At 41.8% G+C, this 20,026-nt stretch overlaps 1 protein-coding gene across 7 annotated transcripts; it reads right to left on the bottom strand.

Annotated features, from left to right (window-relative positions):
- Nucleotides 1-1,964: 1,964 nt before the first annotated feature.
- LOC106587689 (protein regulator of cytokinesis 1) lies at nucleotides 1,965-19,840 on the bottom strand. Of its 7 annotated transcripts, none has more exons than XM_045708109.1 (15): nucleotides 19,684-19,840; nucleotides 18,992-19,124; nucleotides 16,081-16,203; nucleotides 13,358-13,591; nucleotides 12,710-12,880; nucleotides 12,202-12,351; nucleotides 11,602-11,749; nucleotides 11,222-11,358; nucleotides 5,770-5,865; nucleotides 5,444-5,590; nucleotides 5,070-5,180; nucleotides 4,704-4,817; nucleotides 3,270-3,458; nucleotides 3,100-3,140; nucleotides 1,965-2,502 (listed from the first exon to the last, which is right to left on the bottom strand). In XM_045708109.1, the coding sequence occupies exons 1-15, from the start codon at nucleotides 19,692-19,694 to the stop codon at nucleotides 2,454-2,456; spliced, it is 1,854 nt and encodes a 617-aa protein (XP_045564065.1). In that variant the 5' UTR covers nucleotides 19,695-19,840; the 3' UTR covers nucleotides 1,965-2,453. The 7 variants fall into 7 exon arrangements, with proteins under 7 accessions (XP_045564065.1, XP_045564067.1, XP_045564066.1 ...); XM_045708111.1 differs by having other exon boundaries at nucleotides 3,347-3,458; XM_045708110.1 differs by lacking the exon at nucleotides 3,100-3,140.
- Between the last annotated feature and the right edge of the window lie 186 nt (nucleotides 19,841-20,026).

The raw sequence follows: 20,026 nt of genomic DNA, 5'->3' as shown, positions 1-20,026 counted from the left end.
CTGTTCGACATTGTATCTCAAAATTGCCAGGAGGAACATACAGACTGCAGGCATTCAAGTCAGTGAATGTTTGAAACTGAACTGAATTGTAAGTGTATCTACATAGTGACCTACAGTACCAGTCAAAAGTTTGGACACACCTACTCATTCAAGGGGTTTTCTATGGAATCATGTAGTAACCAAAAAAGTGTTAAACAAATCAAAATATATTTTAGATTTTTCAAAGTAGCCACCCTTTGCCTTAATGACAGCTTTGCACAATATTGGCATTCTCTCAACCAGCTTTTTTTTATTTAATTAGGCAAGTCAGTTAAAAACAAAATCTTATTTACAATGACGGCCTGCCAAAAGGAAAAAGGCTTCCTGCGTGGATGGGGGCTGGGATTAAAAATATAATTAAATTAAATAAAAATATAGGACAAAACACACATCACGACAAGAGAGACAACACAACACTACATAAAGAGAGACCAAAGACGACAACGTAGCATGGCAGCAACACATGAAAACACAGCATGGTAGCAACACAACATGACAACAAAAGCTTCATTTCATTTAACAGGTGTGCCTTGTTAAAAGTTTGTGGAATTTCTTTCCTTCTTAATGCGTTTCAGCCAATCAGTTCTGTTGTGGCAAGGTCGGGTTGGTATACAGAAGATGACCCTATTTGGTAAAAGACCAAGTCCATATTATGGCAAGAACAGCTCAAATAAGCAAAGTGAAACGACAGCCCATCGTTACTTTAAAACATGAAGGTCAATCAATCCGGAAAATTTCAAGAACTTTTAAAGTTTCTTCAAGTGGAGTCTCAAAAACCATCAAGCGCTATGATAAAACTGGCTCTCATGAGTACCCCACAGGAAAGGAAGATCCAGAGTTACCTCTGCTGCAGAGGATAAGTTCATTAGAGTTAGCCCCAGAAATTGCAGCTCAAATAAATGCTTCACAGAGTTCAAGTAACAGACACATCTCAACATCAACTGTTCAGAGGAGACTGCGTGAATCAGGCCTTCATGGTAGAATTACTGCAAAGAAACCACTAATAAAGGACACCAATAAGAAGAGACTTGCTTGGGCCAAGAAACACGAGCAATGGACATTAGACCTGTGGAAATCTGTCCTTTGGTCTGATGAGTCCAAATTTGAGATTTTTGGTTCCAACCGAGTAGGTGAACGGATGATCTCCGCATGTGTGGTTCCCACCATGAAGCATGGAGGAGGTGGTGTGATGGTGCTTTGCTGGTGACACTGTCAGTGATTTATTTAGAATTCAAGGCCCACTTAACCAGCATGGCTACCACAGCATTCTGCAGCAATACACCATCCCATCTGGTTTGCGCTTAGTGGGACGATCATTTGTTTTTCAACAGGACAATGATCCAACCTACAGGCTGTGTAAGGCCTATTTGACCAAGAAGGAGAGTGATGGAGTGCTGCATCAGATTTCTTTTTTTTTTGTATTTAACAAGGCAAGTCAGTTAAGAACAAATTCTTATTTACAATGACGGCCTACTCCGGCCAAACCCAGATGACCTGGTCTCCAATCACCCAACCTCAACCCAATTGAGGTGTTTGGGATGAGTTGGACCTCAGGGTGAAGGAAAAGCAGCAAACAAGTGGTCAGCGTACTGTGTGTTGGAACTCCTTCAAGACTGTTGGAAAAGCATTCCAGGTGAAGCTAGATGAGAGAATGCCAAGAGTGTGCAAATCTGTCATCAAGGCAAAGGGTGGCTACTTTGAATAATCTAAAATATATTTTGATATGTTTAACAATTTTTTGATTACTACATGATTCCATGTGTTATTTCATAGTTGATGTCTTCACTTATTATACAATGTAGAAAATAGTAAAAATAAAGAAAAACCTTTGAATGAGTAGGCGTGTCCAAACGTTTGACGGGTACTGTACATACACAGAAAATCAACAGTTGTGGGGAAAAAAAAAAGAGATGACGGCACATAACTCATGAGTGTAAAATAAATGATTTAATATACAATAGAAAACGTGCAAAATATTCATGATCAGTATGCTTTGAGTATAATAAGATAGTGAAAGCCTGGCTTAAAGGAAAGAAAGAACACTGGCTACCCCCAAGCCTCTTTCACCAAAACCATCTGGAGCACGAGATTGCAGGCAATACTGTCTGCCCCATCTTACATACAAGGAACAGTCATCCGTGCTATTTTAGAGCTTAAAAAAAATGGTTGTTACAATATGATACATTTCATAACATGACCTTTAGGTTTTTTTTATTTCGACAACATATACACACATACATACAGTATTACCTTAAATTTACTTAGAAATGCAGACAATAATATATAAAAAAAAAAAGTATAGTGATCCACTTTAAAATGACAGCTGGTGGGGACTTGATGGGACACAAACACAGGATGTCATTCAACCAACCGCGTCATCTGGTGTCGGGGTCAAAGGTGAGCAATGGTGGAGTTCAGTATGTCTGGCTTGCTCTTGGTGTTAGTGGCCTGGGAGAGGTCTCGCTGTGGACAAAGGTACAGAGATAAGCATAGATATTCCCTTCCCACCCAACATTAACAGGCTAGTGTTCAGTAGGCACGAAACATTAAAAAATATTTACAAAATAGAGTATAATGGGGAGGTATGATCTAAATTAGAAAATGCAAATTTTCCTGCAAAATATTTTGCTACAGCATATCCTAATGAACATTACCAAGGTGCAGTGGTAACAAATTGAGTAGCGACAAAAAGTATTGGACACTACCTCAGTTTTCATTTCACAGTAAATAAACACAAATCTAGAAAATATGCAATTCTGGTAATTGCACATTTCCCAAATACATTTTCATTTAAAAAGGCAGAAACAACCACAGTGACAGCCAGAGAAAGACTGAAGAAAGGGTATTAGGAGTGTGGTTGTAAAAAAGGTTGCATCAGTAAATAGCAACACACAGCATAGCCTAAGAGGCCTCAGAAGGACACACTAACAAGAGAGGGTACAGGGATGAAGTATTTTAAGAATGTATCTTAGTGGTTAATGACATGCATATATTTGGATACAGGAATAATTATTTGATGTGTATTGTTTTAGTTTAGGCAAGTCACACATTCAAACAAACCTTGATTGAACCGATTCGATTACTGTGTTGATTAAGCCCGTCTAAAAACAGAATACATTTATCAATTAGCCACAATTCTCCACTCAACCCCCCCCTCATGGCTAGACCGTGTGTTGCTGCATAGAATCAGTAAAATGTGGAAAATAAGACACAGAAAAAACACAAATTACCGCAAACTCGGAATAAGTGCTGGCGACAGAGTTAATGCTGAAGTTATGCTGCGGACTAGCCAGGGTTTTAAACCCACCGCTCTGAAGAGGGACTCCAAGTCCGGTCACCAGGCCCATGTTCTCCTTGTTGCGCTCCTGCAGTCCCGCAAGAGGGGGCTTACTGCGACCCGGGGTCCGTACCGATGGGACCTGGATGGGAGAACACAGAGAAAAGATGGATGAGGAGAAAAACAAGCCTGGAATCCAAACTGATATATTCCATTTCCCCATCACTTCAACAATGGTGAAACAGAGCATCAGTTTGTATTCCAAGCTTGGGAACAGAAAACGCAACAGATGGTTTGCTTTGAGTGAATGTCAGGGTTTGGCCAAAGAATGTTACCCATACCAAATGACTGGTCTAAATTGAGAAAAGTAATTCAATAGCGTCTAAGTATACTGAACAAAAATATAAACGCAACATGTAAAGTTTCGGTCCCATGTTTCATGAGCTGAAATAAAAGATCCCAGAAATTGTCCACATGTACAAAAAGCTTATTTCTCTCAAACAACTGTCACACAACACAATGCCACCGATGCCTCATGTTGAGGGAGCGGGTAATTGGCATGCTGACTGCAGGAATGTCCACCAGAGCTGTTGCCAGATCATTTAATGTTAATTTCTCTACCATTAGCTGCCTCCAACGTCGTTTTAGAGAATTTGGCAGTACGTCCAACCGGCCTCACAACCGCAGACCATGTGTAACCACACCAGCCCAGGACCTCCACATCCAGATTTTTCACAGGGTCTTGACCAGACTGCAGTTCAGCATCGAAACTGACTTCATTGGACAAATGCTCACCTTCTATGGCCACTGGCACGTTGGAGAAGTGTGCTCTTCACGGATGAATCCTGGTTTCAACTGTACCGGGTAGATGGCAGGCAGTGTGTGTGTATGGTGTCGTGTGGGCGAGTGGATTTCTGATGTCAATGTTGTGATCAGAGTGCCCCATGGTGGAGGTGGGGTTATGGCAGGCATAAGCTACAGACAACGAACACAATTGCATTTTATCGATGGCAATTTGAATGCAGAGATCCCGTGACGATTGTCGTGCCATTCAGCAAGATAATGTTGCAAGAATCGGTACACAATTCATAAAAGCTGAAAATGTCCCAGTTCTTCCATGGACTGCATACTTACCAGACATGTCACCCACTGAGCATGTTTGGGATGCTCTGGATCGACGTGTACAACAGCGTGTTTTTCTAGGGTGTCCAACAGATGCATATCTGTATCGCCAGTCATGTGAAATCCATAGACTACTGCCTAATTCATTTATTTCAATTGACTGATTTCCTTATCTGAACTGTAACTCTGTCAAATCTTTGAAATTGTTGCATTTCTATATATTTTTTCAGTGTAGTTAGTTGTTGTGCAAACATGCTGCATTGACCTTGTTGACTGACAGAGCGGGGCGGGAGGGTGAGTGGCAGACAGTTCCGCCATAGGCTGAGCGCACGGTGCTGTTAGAGTTGGCACTAGAGAGGCTGGAGGTGGTGCCATTGAACTGGAGAGAACACACAGACAGAGTTAGTTAGTGATGCCAAAAGCTCACGTTATTAATGCGCAACTCATTAAAACACAAGCCAGTGATTGTGTTAGCCTGGGTGTCCAGTCTTGTTTCTGCTTTAGCCACCTTTGTTATAAAAACGTAGGCAGTCCAGAAACAGACTGGATACTCAGGCTAAGATTGGGCCATGCAATTTTTCCATGAGTATGAAGGCTAGAAAGAGCAGCAGCAACGTTCCTGGAGTGGTACCTTTCGTGTTTTGCTGGGGGTAGTTGTGCCAAGGAATCTCCTTTTGGTAGGCGTCCGGACAGCTGTCCCATACAGCATATCCACCTCAATCTGCTTGCTCTTTTTCAGTTGCTGTTACAATAAAATATAGATCAAAGTATTGTAACAAAGTAAGCTTTTAGCTACACAGACCTAACCCTAACTTGAGACAAGTGTGTAACAAATGATGATAGGTCCGGTTTCCCAGATCCAAATGAAACCTAATCCTGGACTGAAAAACACTTTGGTCATGCTTCTTAGTGCAGGACTAGGTTTGATCTGGGTCAAGGAAAGAGGACCAATACTGTATCTCTCAAGTTAGGATTCTGCCCTCAAATGAGTTGCCATGTCTTTACCCTCTCCAGTTTCTCATTCTCTTTCTTGATGCGGTGCAGCTCCCACTGCTCCTCTACAAACTGCAGGAACTTCTGTCCATTCACCAGGAACTCCCTGGCCTGACCCTGCTCCCACACATCAATCTGAGCCTTCAGCTTCTTCTCAAGCTGGACAAACAAAACAAACATATAGGGATATAGCCAAGTGTTTTACAGTATAGTATGTGTTTATATAGCATTATGTACAGCTGGTAAAAAAAAACTCAGAGCCTTGTCATGTTTGTATGTACAGTAGCTACCCCCCTAACAAGGGAATAATACAGACTGTCTTTTTCAAAAGGATTTACCTTGGGCAGGCTTTTGTGGAGCTCTGCTTTCTGTTTCTCCTCTTTGAGCAGATTCCCTCCTCTGTTGGTGAACCTGGAGGGGTCTGTGGCTTTTTCCTGTGGGGATAAAAAGGTCATGCCAAGGGTTAAAACCCCCTAAGGTCGATGTCTGCGTACGTTTGCCCACTGACAAAGAAATGATCAGTCTATAATTTTACTGGTAGGTTTATTTGAACAGTGAGAGACAGAATAACAACAAAAAAATCCAGAAAAACGAATGTAAAAAATGTTAGATATTGATTTGCATTTTAAATGAGGGAAATAAGTATTTGACCCCTCTGCAAAACCTGACTTAGTACTTGGTGGCAAAACCCTTCTTGGCAATCACAGAGGTCAGACGTTTCTTGTAGTTGGCCACCAGGTTTGCACACATCTCAGGAGGGATTTTGTCCCACTCCTCTTTGCAGATCTTCTCCAAGTCATTAAGGTTGAGGCTGACGTTTGGCAACTCGAACCTTCAGCTCCCTCCACAGATTTTCTATGGGATTAAGGTCTGGAGACTGGCTAGGCCACTCCAGGACCTTAATGTGCTTCTTCTTGAGCCACTCCTTTGTTGCCTTGGCCGTGTGTTTTGGGTCATTGTCATGCTGGATTACCCATCCACGACGCATTTTCAATGCCCTGGCTGAGGGAAGGAGGTTCTCACCCAAGATTTGACGGTACATGGCCCCGTCCATCGTCCCTTTGATGCGGTGAAGTTGTCCTGTCCCCTGTCATGACGTTGGCCTCTTTTGGTACAGGGAGGACAGTTGACCCCCTCCCCTTTGTACCATTTCCCAACCTACCTTCCCCCCACCCAGTCCCTGTGTGTAAAGGGTTGTAAAAACTCTAAAATTCCAGGAGACTCTGGCCACATGGCCCATAGAGAGACACAGGAAATTCTTCCAACTCATAGAATTGGAGAGCCAAGCAACATTTTGTGTTCTGGAGAATGTATGGAAGATTGGTGAAGAATCCAGCTACGAACTGATCCGCTTGGTACAATTTTGTGATACTCAGAAGAGACAATATAGCCATATTACCATAAAACTGTTTGTATAATGGCCTCAGCTTAAGACTTGCATCATAATGGTTGTATGGAATGTATTAATAAGCATAAAGCTTTTATAATACATTGAGATGCTATGTACTGATGTAATGTGATAGAATTGTATTTCTGTAACCAAATCTAACTCAGTCATAGGCACGCCCCCAGGGACCCATACAGGACCAGGCGTCATTTGACAAGCCTGTTCTATGAGCACTATAAAACACCCCCTGATTTACATTTCTCGAGACCAGGCCTTCACTCCATGGCCAATAGGTTTTACCATCCAATTCCTCTACTGAAAGTGAACCATACCACGTGGTTAACTTTTAGACTATTGATATCGACAGAATAAGAACAAGTTTTTGATATTAATTATTAGTCTGCAGCTAAGTAAATTATATCATCGAACGCGAAGACCAACGAAACATCAATTCTATGACGACATTAATGAATGTCGCTTTGAAAGATCCATTCTAACCGAGAGAGAGACTCTCCATCAGAACGACTCTACAACAAGGATCTCGACGACACATGAGCGTAAATATATATTGATTGCAATTGTTCCCGAATGAGCGAGCCTTCAATTGTCAATATTAATGAACACTGTGTGCCACAGCTGACCTTTTATGATCCATTGTTCAACAGGCCGACCTGCCTGTTTAGCCCACAAGGGCACATTCCTCTACCAATCCTTTGTGACGATAATTACTGTTTGTATGTTTTCTGTTAATTACTTAGTGTAGTAAATAAATGATTTTAAGACAATTGATGTATGGATGCTTTTAGTAAAGACTGGGTTCGTGCAGATACAACAATTTACGACATTTGGAATGAGACTGGACTCGAGGTAAAATACACCATTTAAACCAGAAGATAATCGGCCTATACTATAATAGAATATAATATTATAGTACAGGAAAGTTATATCTTTGTAATCTGAATATTCTCCTTGGTGCCCCGATCTCCTAGTTAATTACAATTAAACGATTAATCAGTTTAATCGCGTGATAATAATTACAGGGAGCTAATTGATAAACATATCTTCAGTTTAATGGTACCCCCAAAGACACGACACCCCTTAGCAGAAAAACACCCCCAAAGCATAATGTTTCCACCTCCATGTTTGACGGTGGAGATGGTGTTCTTTGGGTCATAGGCAGCATTCCTCCTCCTCCAAACACGGCGAGTTGAGTTGATGCCAAAGAGCTCCATTTTGGTCTCATCTGACCACAACACTTTCACCCAGTTGTCCTCTGAGTCATTCAGATGTTCATTGGCAAACTTCAGACGGGCATGTATATGTGCTTTCTTGAGCAGGGGGTCCTTGCAGGCACTGCAGGATTTCAGTCCTTCACGGCGTAGTGTGTTACCAATTGTTTTCTTGGTGACTATGCTTGGTCCCAGCTGCCTTGAGATCATTGACAAGATCCTCCCGTGTAGTTCTGGGCTGATTCCTCAACGTTCTCATGATCATTGCAACTCCGAGGCGAGATCTTGCATGGATCCCCAGGCCGAGGGAGATTGACAGTTCTTTTGTGTTTCTTCCATTTGCGAATAATCGCACCAACTGTTGTCACCTTCTCACCAAGCTGCTTGGCGATGGTCTTGTAGCCCATTCCAGCCTTGTGTAAGTCTACGATCTTGTCCCTGACATCCTTGGAGAGCTCTTTGGTCTTGGCCATGGTGGAGAGTTTCGAATCTGATTGATTGATTGCTTCTGTTGACAGGTGTCTTTTATACAGGTAACAAGCTGAGATTAGGAGCACTCCCTTTAAGAGTGTGCTCCTAATCTCAGCTCATTACCTGTATAAAAAGACACCTGGGAGCCAGAAATCTTTCTGATTGAGAGGGGGTCAAATACTTATTTCCCTCATTAAAATGCAAATCAATTTATAACATTTTTGACGTGTTTTTCTGGATTTGTTGTTGTTGTTATTCTGTCTCTCACTGTTCAAATAAACCTACCATTAAAATGATAGACTGATCATTTCTTTGTCAGTGGGCAAACGTACAAAATCAGCAGGGGATCAAATACTTTTTTCCCTCACTGTAACACTTCTGCATTTGGGGTGAAAGGTGACAGAGCGGTGTTTGTCAGACCATGAGACATATCGAAAATTGGCCTTTGCACAAAATCATCTTTTGCCTACAAACTATCATGACCCCTCTTGGAAACAATTTGCTCCACGACCCCCACAAGAGTCTTGGGACTCGTCTGAAGTGGGTACAGACGATCTGCCAACTTCTGTCTATAACGTCTGAACAGTTTGGGCTACACACTAATACCCCTGTATTAAGGTGAGATTCTCAAAAACAAGTACGTCGGTTGTTTTGCTCTAGGACACCCACAGGCCTCACAAGACTCGTCTGAATGTCCCTTGGTACCGGTTGACATTTAAAAAAAAAATTAAAGTAGAGTACCAGTCAAAAGTTTGGACACACCTACTCATTCTTTTCTTTATTTTTACTATTTTCTACATTGTAGAATAATAGTGAAGCTATCAAAACTATGAAATAACACATATGGAATCATGTAGTAAAAAAAGAAAAAAAGTGTTAAATGTATTTTATATTTGAGATTCTTCAAAGTAGCCACCCTTTGCCTTGATGACAGCTTTGCACACTCTTGGTATTCTCTGAACCAGCTTCATGAGGTAGTCACCTGGAATTCATTTCAATTAACAGGTGTGCCTTGTTAAAAGTTCATAAATTTGAGCCAATCAGTTGTGTTGTGACAAGGTAGGGGTGGTATACACAGGATAGCCCTGTTTGGTAAAAGACCAAGTCCATATTATGGCAACAATAGCTAAAATAAGCAAAGTTAAACAACAGTCCATCATTACTTTAAGACCTGAAGGTCAGTCAATGCAGAAAATTTCAAGAACTTTTAATGTTTCTTCAAGTGCTGTCGCAACAACCATCAAGCGCTATGATGAAACTGACTCTAATGAGGACTTCCACAGGAAAGGAAGACCCAGAGTTAAGTTCATTGGAGTTAAGTGCACCTTAGATTGCAGCCCAAATAAATGCTTCATAGAGTTCAAGTAACAGACATCTCAACATCAACTGTTCACAGGAGACTGCGTGAATCAGGCCGTCATGGTCAAATTGCTGCAAAAAAAAAAACACTACTAAAGGACACCAATAAGAATAAGAGACTTGCTTGGGCCAAGAAACACGAGCAATGGACATTAGACCGGTGGAACTCTGTCCTTTGGTCTGATGAGTCCAAATTTAAGATTTTTGGTTCCAACCGCCGTGTCTTTGTGAGACACAGAGTAGGTGAACGGATGATCTCCGCATGTGTGGTTCCCACCGTGAAGCATGGAGGAGGTGGTGTGATGGTGCTTTGCTGGTGACGTTGTCAGTAATTTATTTAGAATTCAAGGAACACTTATCAGTCATGGCTACCACAGCATTCTGCAGCGATACGACATCCCATCTGGTACACGCTTAGTGGGAATATCATCTGTTTTTCAACAGGACAATGACCCAACACACCTCCAGATTGTGAGGGCTATTTGACCAAGGAGAGTGATGGAGTGCTGCATCAGATGACCTGGCCTCCACAATCACCTGACCTCAACCCAATTGAGAGGATTTGGGATGAGTTGGACCGGAGAGTGAAGGAAAAGCAGACAACATATGCTCAGCATATCTGGGAACTCCTTCAAGACTGTTGGAAAAGCATTCCTCGTGAAGATGGTTGAGAGAATACCAAGAGTGTGCAAAGCAGTCATCAAGGCAAAGGGTGGCTACTTTGAAGAATCTCAAATATATTTTTGTTTAACACTGTTTTGGTTACCACACAATTCCATGTGTTACTTCATAGTTATATATATTACACACACACAGAAGAAAATATATATTATAATAATAACAACAAATGTTTCCTGACCTTTCTTATATCTCTTACACTTCAGAACAACCTACTTCAGATTTTTTGGGGGGGGGAAGTAGCTCTTGTTCTATGTAGTGAATTTGTTATTTAATGCGTTTGTATGGGCTAATAGCAGTAAGGCTCCCCAAAAAATTATCAAGTAATTTGTACAAATATTTTTTTTATAATTCAAAATTAAAATGTTGTTATTTAACTTCAAAATTGTTTGGATGAAACTCAAAAATAAGCAATAAACGTTTTCTGAAAGTGAACTATCCCTTTAAAGCCCATTTATTAATAAAAAGATGATTGCACTTGTCTTTTCCTACTAGCACCAACTTTGCTGATAACGTCTTTATTGACAAAAATGTACGAACTACAACTGTGATATGTGGTTGTCTCACCTAGCTATTTTAAGATGAATGCACTAACTGCAAGTCGCTCTGGATAAGAGCGTCTGCTAAATGACTAAAATGTTTCCACGGTGCTTCTCCACGGCTAACCTCCAGTTCCAGGAAGAGTCTCCAGCTCTCCTCCCAGCGGTGAACCCCCTCAAACAGCTCCTTGTGTTCTTCATAGTGCTGCTTCAGCCTCAGGATCTCAGCTTCGTGCAGCCCCAACAGCTCCTCTGTAAAATCATCTGAAGGAGGGAAAAACAAATCATGAAATGTATTATTAAAACCAGTAAGTCACATTGAAAAAAAAAAAAGTGCCTTTTCAAAAGGGAAAACTAAATGTATGTGATGCACCGGGTATGTGATTAATAAGTTAACAATCATAAAACACATTGTTCACGAGAAAGACTTCTCTGAGTCTTCATTCATTGATTGGTCTACCAAAGCTTGTGTTTTACCTGTAATCCAAACCCTAAAACCCAACTTACTGCTAAAATAGGGCACAAAGGCCTGTTGCTGATCACTGCTGAAGAAGCATTTCTCCCAGAGCACTGCGATCTCTGAGCGGATGGCTTCAGTAACGTTTCGCATGCTCAGTCGTTTGAGCTCCATCAGTCGCCTGCCCTCTGCCTCTAACTGAGGTGTGAAAAAGAAGAGAGAACAATTTGGTTCTTTGATTCTAACATTTTCTTGATTAATAGACAGACCTTGTTTAGAAACAGCTTTAGAATGCAGGTAGACCACTGGAGACAATGGTGACTAGCCAGGGTACAAACCAGAGGGGTATACATACTACAAAGCAGGATCAATTAGATAACGTTTTTTTTTTTTAAACACCATAAACAACTATTGACTTTCTGGTTCATTAAGAAAGCTAAACTTAGATATGTGTTTTAAGTTGTTGAGTCAATTAGACCAAGCCCATTTCAAGCTTATATCTTTACAAAATAAATAAAAACTGTTATTTCAGAATATTTAGGCAAGTAAGGGGCATGGTCAACATTTGCTCATTGGGCTTTGGTCAAAATAAGTGCACTAGAAAGGGATTAGGGTGCCATTTGGGACATAAGCTAAGAGTGTTCACTGACAGCATCCAGGTTCTTCTTCTTGGAGGCGACCATGTGCTCTGAGAAAAGCTCCCTCTCCTCCTGGGGCACCTGCAGTCTGTCCCACAGCTCCTGGATCTTCTCCCTGTGAGCCTCACACACCGCCTGGTTCTCTGCCTTCCTCTCCTCTAGCTAGACAGAACAACATAGACACGGGACGGTCAGTAAAGGAGCACTATGGAAATGGGCACGTTCCAGGAAGTCTGTATTGTCTTTACGTGGGACGCGACTGCAATAAAGACCTGGAACACAGCCAATGACAGATATTAGCAAGAAAATGCAAATGAAGATATTTACATGATCTATAGTGAAGTGATAATGAACTGATACAGTAATGTAGAAATGTAATGCGTGTAGGTCGACTGGTTTTCTACTGTATTGTGGTGGTGAGCAGATCAACTTTGTTCATTCTGCACAGACATTGCAAAGTATCGCTCAAACTAAAGCATTCACTATCATCTCAAGCATATTGGATTAGTTCCATTCTCACTTCGCCGAGGAGGAGTTTGAGTGAGGCGATGTTGTCTTTGGACAGGCAGAAGGCCTCCTGGTCCTCGCAGACGATGTCCTTCTCGAAGCTGGTCTCTGGCAGCTGGTCCAGGTCGTCCATGCACAGGATGATCTGCCTCTTGATGCCAACAAATTCAGCGTGCCGCCGCTCCTGGCCACAGACAGAGAGACACGCCGTTAGGGATCTCCTCAAATGTGTATATTAGTTTACATCACTGTTTTCCCCCAATATCATTTTCTCTAGGTGAGATGCAGAATCAATGGCCAACCTTTTTTGGCTTTACTACAACCAATTCAACTAATCATGACTCTAGATTAAAGACGGAGAGTAGTTGAATCAGCAAATAAGTGCCGGGCTGAAACAAAATGGCAGAACAAGCAGCAGCTCTCCAGGAGCAGGATTGAAGTACGGACCATCATTCACATCTACGTTCAAATAACATGTTTTCTTTCAAATCCTTTGAATATTTGATTGAGCCTGTGTGATGTATCACATGGGGTTTGCTCCTTTGGGACTATTCCATTAGTTCTATTGCGCAATCAAGTGCAGCTACATTCTAATTTTTTTTAAACAAATACTACTGGTATGTGAATCCAGGATCTGCTTTTATTACAAATCCCTATCCACCTTCTCTGTGGTCTGGCTGGCGATGTGCTGGCGGAAGCCGTCCAGCTGCTCCAGGGAGGGCACGGCGTTAGGGTCGAGGGCATAGGGGTCCGAACACAGAGTGTCACACAGGTCCTGGTCGCGCTCCGTCAAGGCCTTGAGCTGCTGCATCCTCTGGGTCCGCTCCTTCACCAACACCTCCACCTGGGTCCGGATCTCCTTCTCCTGCTGCAGCATGGTGACGCCCCGCTCCTCCTGATGAGAGAAAAGGTATTGGGTGAAGTTGCCCCTAGACTAGAGGTCGACCAATTAATCGGAATGGCCGATTAATTAGGGCCGATTTCAAGTATTCATAACAATTGGTATTTTTGGACACCGATTTGCCAATTATTTTTTAACTAGGCAAGTCAGTTAAGAACACATTCTTATTTTCAATGACGGCCTAGGAACGGTGAGTTAACTGACTTGTTCAGGGGCAGAACGACAGATTTTTACCTTGTCAGCTCGGGGATTTGTTTTTGCAACCTTACGGTTACTAGTCCAACGCTCTAACCACCTGCCTTACATTGCACTCCACGAGGAGCCTGCGTGGCAGTCTGACTACCTGTTACGCGAGGGCAGCAAGAAGCCAAGGTAAGTTGCTAGCTACCATTACACTTATCTTATAAAAAAACAACCCATTTTCACATAATCACTAGTTAACTACACATGGTTGATGATATTACTAGTTTATCTAGCGTGTCCTGCGTTACATATAATCGATGTGGTGCCTGTTAATTTCTCATCGAATCACAGCCTACTTCGACAAACGGGTGATGATTTAACAAGCGCACTTGCGACAAAAGCACTGTCGTTGCACCAATGTACCTAACCATAAACATCAATGCCTTTCTCTAAAATCAATACACAAGTATAGATTTTTAAACCTGCATATTTAGTTAATATTGCCTGCTAACAATTTCTTATAACTAGGGAAATTGTGTCACTTCTCTTGCGTTCCGTGCAAGCAGTCAGGGTATATGCAGCAGTTTGGGCCACCTGGCTCATTGCGAACTGTGTGAAGTCCATTTATTCCTAACAAAGGCCATAATTAATTTGCCAGAATTGTACATAATTACGGCATAACATTGAAGGTCGTACAACGTAACAGCAATATTTAGACTTAGGGATGCCACCAGTTAGATAAAATACGGAACAGTTCCGTATTTCACTGAAAGAATAAACGTTTTTTTTTCTTTCAGTGATTGTTTCCGGATTTGACCATTTTAATGACCAAAGGCTCGTATTTCTGTGTGTTATTATGTTATAATTAAGTCTATGATTTGATAGAGCAGTCTGGCTGAGCGATGGTAGGCACCAGCAGGCTCGTAAGCATTCATTCAAACAGCACTTTAGTGCGTTTGCCAGCAGCTCTTCGCAATGCTTCAAGCATTGCGCTGTTTATGACTTCAAGCCTATCAACTCCCGAGATTAGGCTGGTGTAACCGATGTGAAACGGCTAGCTAGTTAGCCGGGTGCGCGCTAATAGCGTTTCAAACGTCACTCGCTCTGAGACTTGGAGTAGTTGTTCCCCTTGCTCTGCATGGGTAATGCTGCTTCGAGGGTGGCTGTTGTCAATGTGTTCCTGGTTCGAGCCCAGGTAGGAGCGAGGAGAGGGACGGAAGCTATACTGTTACACTGGCAATACTAAAGTGCCTATAAGAACACCCAATAGTCAAAGGTATATGAAATACAAATCGTAGAGAGAGAAATAGTCCTATAATTCCTATATTAACTACAACCTAAAACTTCTTACCTGGGAATATTGAAGACTCATGTTAAAAGGAACCACCAGCTTTCATATGTTCTCATGTTGAGCAAGAAACTTAAACATTAGCTTTCTTACATGGCACATATTGCACTTTTACTTTCTCCGCCAACACTTTGTTTTTGCATTATTTAATTAAACCAAATTGAACATGTTTCATTATTTATTTGAGGCTAAATTGATTTTATTGATGTATTATATTAAGTTAAAATAAGTGTTCATTCAGTATTGTTGTAATTGTCATTATTACAAATAAATAAAAATAATAATAAAATATATATATTTTTGTTATTATTATTATAATTATTATTTTTTTTTATTTTAAATCAGCCGATTAATCGGTATCAGCTTTTTTGGGGTCCTCCAATAATCGATATCGGCGTTGAAAAATCATAATCTGTCGACCTCTACCCTAGACACTGCATTTTCCACACTAATGGTTAAGGTGAGGATTGAGGAGGGGAAACTGATCTCAGATCTGTACCCAGGGAAGGCACCAGGGTTGGGGTTAATGCCATTTAAATTTTGAGTATTCAGGAAGTAAACTGAAAAGAAAATCAGTTTACTTCCTGAATTGGCCCAACCCTGGAAGACTCAGGCAGAATATTTATCCAAAGAAATGTTCAAATTCAAAAATGGACTTATCTAAACAGTCTGGAATGGCCTCATTCCCTTCTTTTCCATAACAGCCCTTTTTTTTCTCCTCCATCCACTCATCTTCAAGAAACGGAAAGCAATAAATCCATAAATCATCATAGTAAGTGTAGATGCTTCATCCTAGAAATATAATTACTAGAAAGGACAAAGCCAATCAGACCATGGCAATTCGAGTGGGACATTGATTTGAATTCCTATCCACCAGTCATTATATTTCTATGCGTTGTCATTTGCATAGTAGTATAACTTTGCAGATGTTAGAAACTGTTAGAATGCTTACCTCAAATGGGGGTAGCTGCAGTTCCAAGCACAGCGTATCCAGTTGTTTGCGACAGGATTTGATGCTGCTCAACAGTCTGGTCCTAAGAGACTCCTCCTCTGTTATCATCATGTCTAACAAACCCTGTGAGAGATGTGCAGAAATGACTAGTCAGTCCACATATTTATTTATTTTATATTTCACCTTTATTTAACCAGGTAGGCAAGTTGAGAACAAGTTCTCATTTACAATTGCGACGTTTAAAGATAATGATTAAATAATTCTACCCTGAAACCTAATTATTAGTGATAGGGTTTATGTAGCCTGTATAATGAGTAACTAAAATGTTCAGCATAAATCTAACTAGGTTGGACTGTGGAAGAGAGGAATGTTGGTGTGTGTGTTTAAGTAAACACCAAGAACCGTTAAACTGTGGTTGACCTGCCCTAGCTTGAACTCTGAGGGTTCCCTAATCTCAGAGGAATGAAACTGTCGGCTGGATAATGATCTACAGTGTTGAGAGTTCTGGGGAAGAAGATAACTAACTCTCCTTAATGTTCGTGTGTATGCGTGTGCGTAAATAAGGAGCCTGGTATATAATAGATATTTTTGTACAATGGACTTCAGAGCGTTCTCGTGAATAAACATTATTGACTATTGTAAGCTGGGAATTCTGTCTGTTTTATTTAAACCAGAACCTTACGAACTCTGAGTTGCAGACTGAGTATTTTAATTGAAGTTCAGTTTATGAACATTAAACAATTCTCTTAATAGTAGGGGAAGGGGTAGTTGTTTGGGCTAAATTATAGATGGGCTATGTACAGGTGCAGTAATCTGTGAGCTGCTCTGACAGCTGGTGCTTAAAGCTAGTGAGGGAGATAAGTGTTTTCAGTTTCAGAGATTTTTGTAGTTCGTTCCAGTCATTGGCAGCAGAGAACTGGAAGGAGAGGCGGCCGAAGGAGGAATTGGCTTTGGGGGTGACCAGTGAGATATACCTGCTGGAGCGCGTGCTACAGGTGGGTGCTGCTATGGTGACCAGCAAGCTGAGATAAGGGGGGACTTTACCTAGCAGGGTCTTGTAGATGACCTGGAGCCAGTGGGTTTGGCGACGAGTATGAAGTGAGGGCCTGCCAACGAGAGCATACAGGTCGCAGTGGTGGGTAGTATATGGGACTTTGGTGACAAAATGGATGGCACTGTGATAGACTGCATCCAATTTATTGAGTAGGGTATTGGAGGCTATTTTGTAAATGACATCGCCGAAGTCGAGGATCGGTAGGATGGTCAGTTTTACGAGGGTATGTTTGGCAGCATGAGTGAAGGATGCTTTGTTGTGAAATAGGAAGCCAATTCAAGATTTAACTTTGGATTGGAGATATTTGATGTGAGTATGGGAGGAGAGTTTACAGTCTAACCAGACACCTAGGTATTTGTAGTTGTCCACATATTCTAAGTCAGAACCGTCCAGAGTAGTGATGCTGGACGGGCGGGCAGGTGCAGGCAGCAATCGGTTGAAGAGCATGCATTTAGTTTTACTTGTATTTAAGAGCAGTTGGAGGCCACGAAAGGAGAGTTGTATGGCATTGAAGCTCGTCTGGAGGGTTGTTAACACAGTGTCCAAAGAAGGGCCAGAAGTATACAGAATGGTGTCGTCTGCGTAGAGGTGGATCAGAGACTCACCAGCAGCAAGAGCGACATCAGTGATGTATACAGAGAAGAGTCGGCCCAAGAATTGAACCCTGTGGCACCCCCATAGAGACTGCCAGAGGTCCGGACAACAGGCCCTCCGATTTGACACACTGAACTCTATCAGAGAAGTAGTTGGTGAACCAGGCGAGGCAATCATTTGAGAAACCAAGACTATTGAGTCTGCCGATGAGGATGTGGTGATTGACAGAGTCGAAAGCCTTGGCCAGGTCAATGAATACGGCTGCACAGTATTGTTTCTTGTCGATGGCGGTAAAGATATCGTTTAGGACCTTGAGCGTGGCTGAGGTGCACCCATGACCAGCTCTGAAACCAGATTGCATAGCGGAGAAGGTGTGGTGGGATTCGAAATGGTCGGTAATCTGTTTGTTAACTTGGCTTTCGAAGACCTTCGAAAGGCAGGGTAGGATAGATATGTCTGTAGCAGTTTGGGTCAAGAGTGTCCCCCACTTTGAAGAGGGGGATGACCGCAGCTGCTTTCCAATCTTTGGGAATCTCAGACGACACAAAAGAGGTTGAACAGGCTAGTAATAGGGGTTGCAACAATTTCGGCAGATCATTTTAGAAAGAAAGGGTCCAGATTGTCTAGCCCGGCTGATTTGTAGGGGTCCAGATTTTGCAGCTCTTTCAGAACATCAACTGACTGGATTTGGGAGAAGGAGAAATGGGGAAGACTTGAGCGAGTTGCTGTGGGGGGTGCAGTGCGGTTGACCGGGGTAGGGGTAGCCAGGTGGAAAGCATGGCCAGACGTAGAAAAATGCTTATTGAAATTCTCAATTATAATGGATTGATCGGTGGTGACAGAGTTTCCTATCCTCAGTGCAGTGGGCAGCTGGGAGGAGGTGCTCTTATTCTCCATGGACTTTACAGTGTCCCAGAACTTTTTTGAGTTTGTGTTGCAGGAAGCAAATTTCTGCTTGAAAAAGCTAGCCTTGGCTTTTCTAACTGCCTGTGTATATTGGTTTCTAACTTCCCTGGGAAGGAATACATACTTGTGAATTAACTACATCTAGAAATCTCACATTTAGCAGACTAAATAGATAGGCTTCATCACACATATGCCCCAGCAACACACCCCTCAAAAGTAGGTTAGCTAGCTACTGTACTAGAGCTAGCTAGTTAACTAGCTACAGCAGGTGCACAGACAGGTGTCACGGCTTTGAGAATGTTGTTTCTTGGAGAATAATTACACTCTATGCTTGAGTGTCAATTTGTTCTGACTCACCTTGATGTGATTCTTGACCACATTGGTTCTCTGTAGTCTCTGGTCTTCTGGTATTCCTATCTCTTCCCAGATGTCCTTCAGGTGGCAGAGAGCTTTATTCAGGCAAGCCACAGACTCGGCTGCGAGCACCTCACTGGAATGGGCCGGGGACATATATAAAAAAGGTTTAATTTTTGGACAGGCATGACTAGTTAAAAAGTTACTTGATTTTGCTGGACTGCTGCAAGTGGCAACGACAAGGGGCAGCACTGCAGCAGTAACGTTAGTGTCAATGTGGTCCTGCTATTGTAATTTATCAGTCTTTGAATTGATAGCACACAGCAGACCATCCTTCATACAGCTTTGCAGACACACCCAGTCGTTAAAGTTACAGTAAAGTACAATCAAAATGTTATATCTGTGGTATTACAGACAGTAACGTAAGCTAACGTGCTCGCAGCCGAGTCTGTGAATGACTAACGTTAGTCATTCCTGGCAAATTGACATCTAACGTTTGCTAAAATGTTGATTTAGCTAGCAAACTCATAATCTTCAGTAATCTTGCAGTCTTATTTCTAGATAGGCAACTAGTTGTAGCTAGGTATAACGTGTCACAAAACACTGCTTCTGTTAGGTTAGCTAGCTAACAGCTAGCTTGACATTTCAATACTGCATGCCAAATGTAATACTCTTTACAAATACAATTCACTTACCTCTTCCTCATCGTGAAGTCCCAGTAATTAAGTGAGTTGTGTTGTAGCTTGCAGCAAAACTTCTCATAAATCCTCAGATCTCTGTCCTTCAACTTTGCCTGTGTTAAGTCTCTCTCAAGTCAAGACGTTTCTGTCCGATTCAAAAATATGCATCAAATTGCGGTCTTGTTTCTCATTGGTTGAGGATGACCATTATGTCATCGTCTAGACATGGTGGTACCATATGCGCATGCGCAAGGGCGTGGACTTAAGAAAACGAACAGTTATTACCAGTGAAGTGACAGACATGCTTTCAAATGTCACCGTACAGAGACGTCATTGTTTATTTATCTACAGGTATTTG

This window comes from Salmo salar, chromosome ssa26 (genome assembly GCF_905237065.1).
Source record: "Salmo salar chromosome ssa26, Ssal_v3.1, whole genome shotgun sequence".
In the NCBI taxonomy this organism is placed as follows: domain Eukaryota; kingdom Metazoa; phylum Chordata; class Actinopteri; order Salmoniformes; family Salmonidae; genus Salmo; species Salmo salar.
This window is presented reverse-complemented; position numbering and strand designations above follow the sequence as displayed.

Bases quoted from the DNA above. Each gene is read 5' to 3' on its own strand.
- LOC106587689 (XM_045708109.1), bottom strand. The intron at 3,459-4,703 runs GTCAATGCAGCA...TCTCCCATCCAG, and splicing joins CCGCTCTGTCAGTCAACAAG to GTCCCATCGGTACGGACCCC. The intron at 2,503-3,099 runs GTTTGTTTGAAT...CTTTGTCCACAG, and splicing joins ATCGAATCGGTTCAATCAAG to CGAGACCTCTCCCAGGCCAC.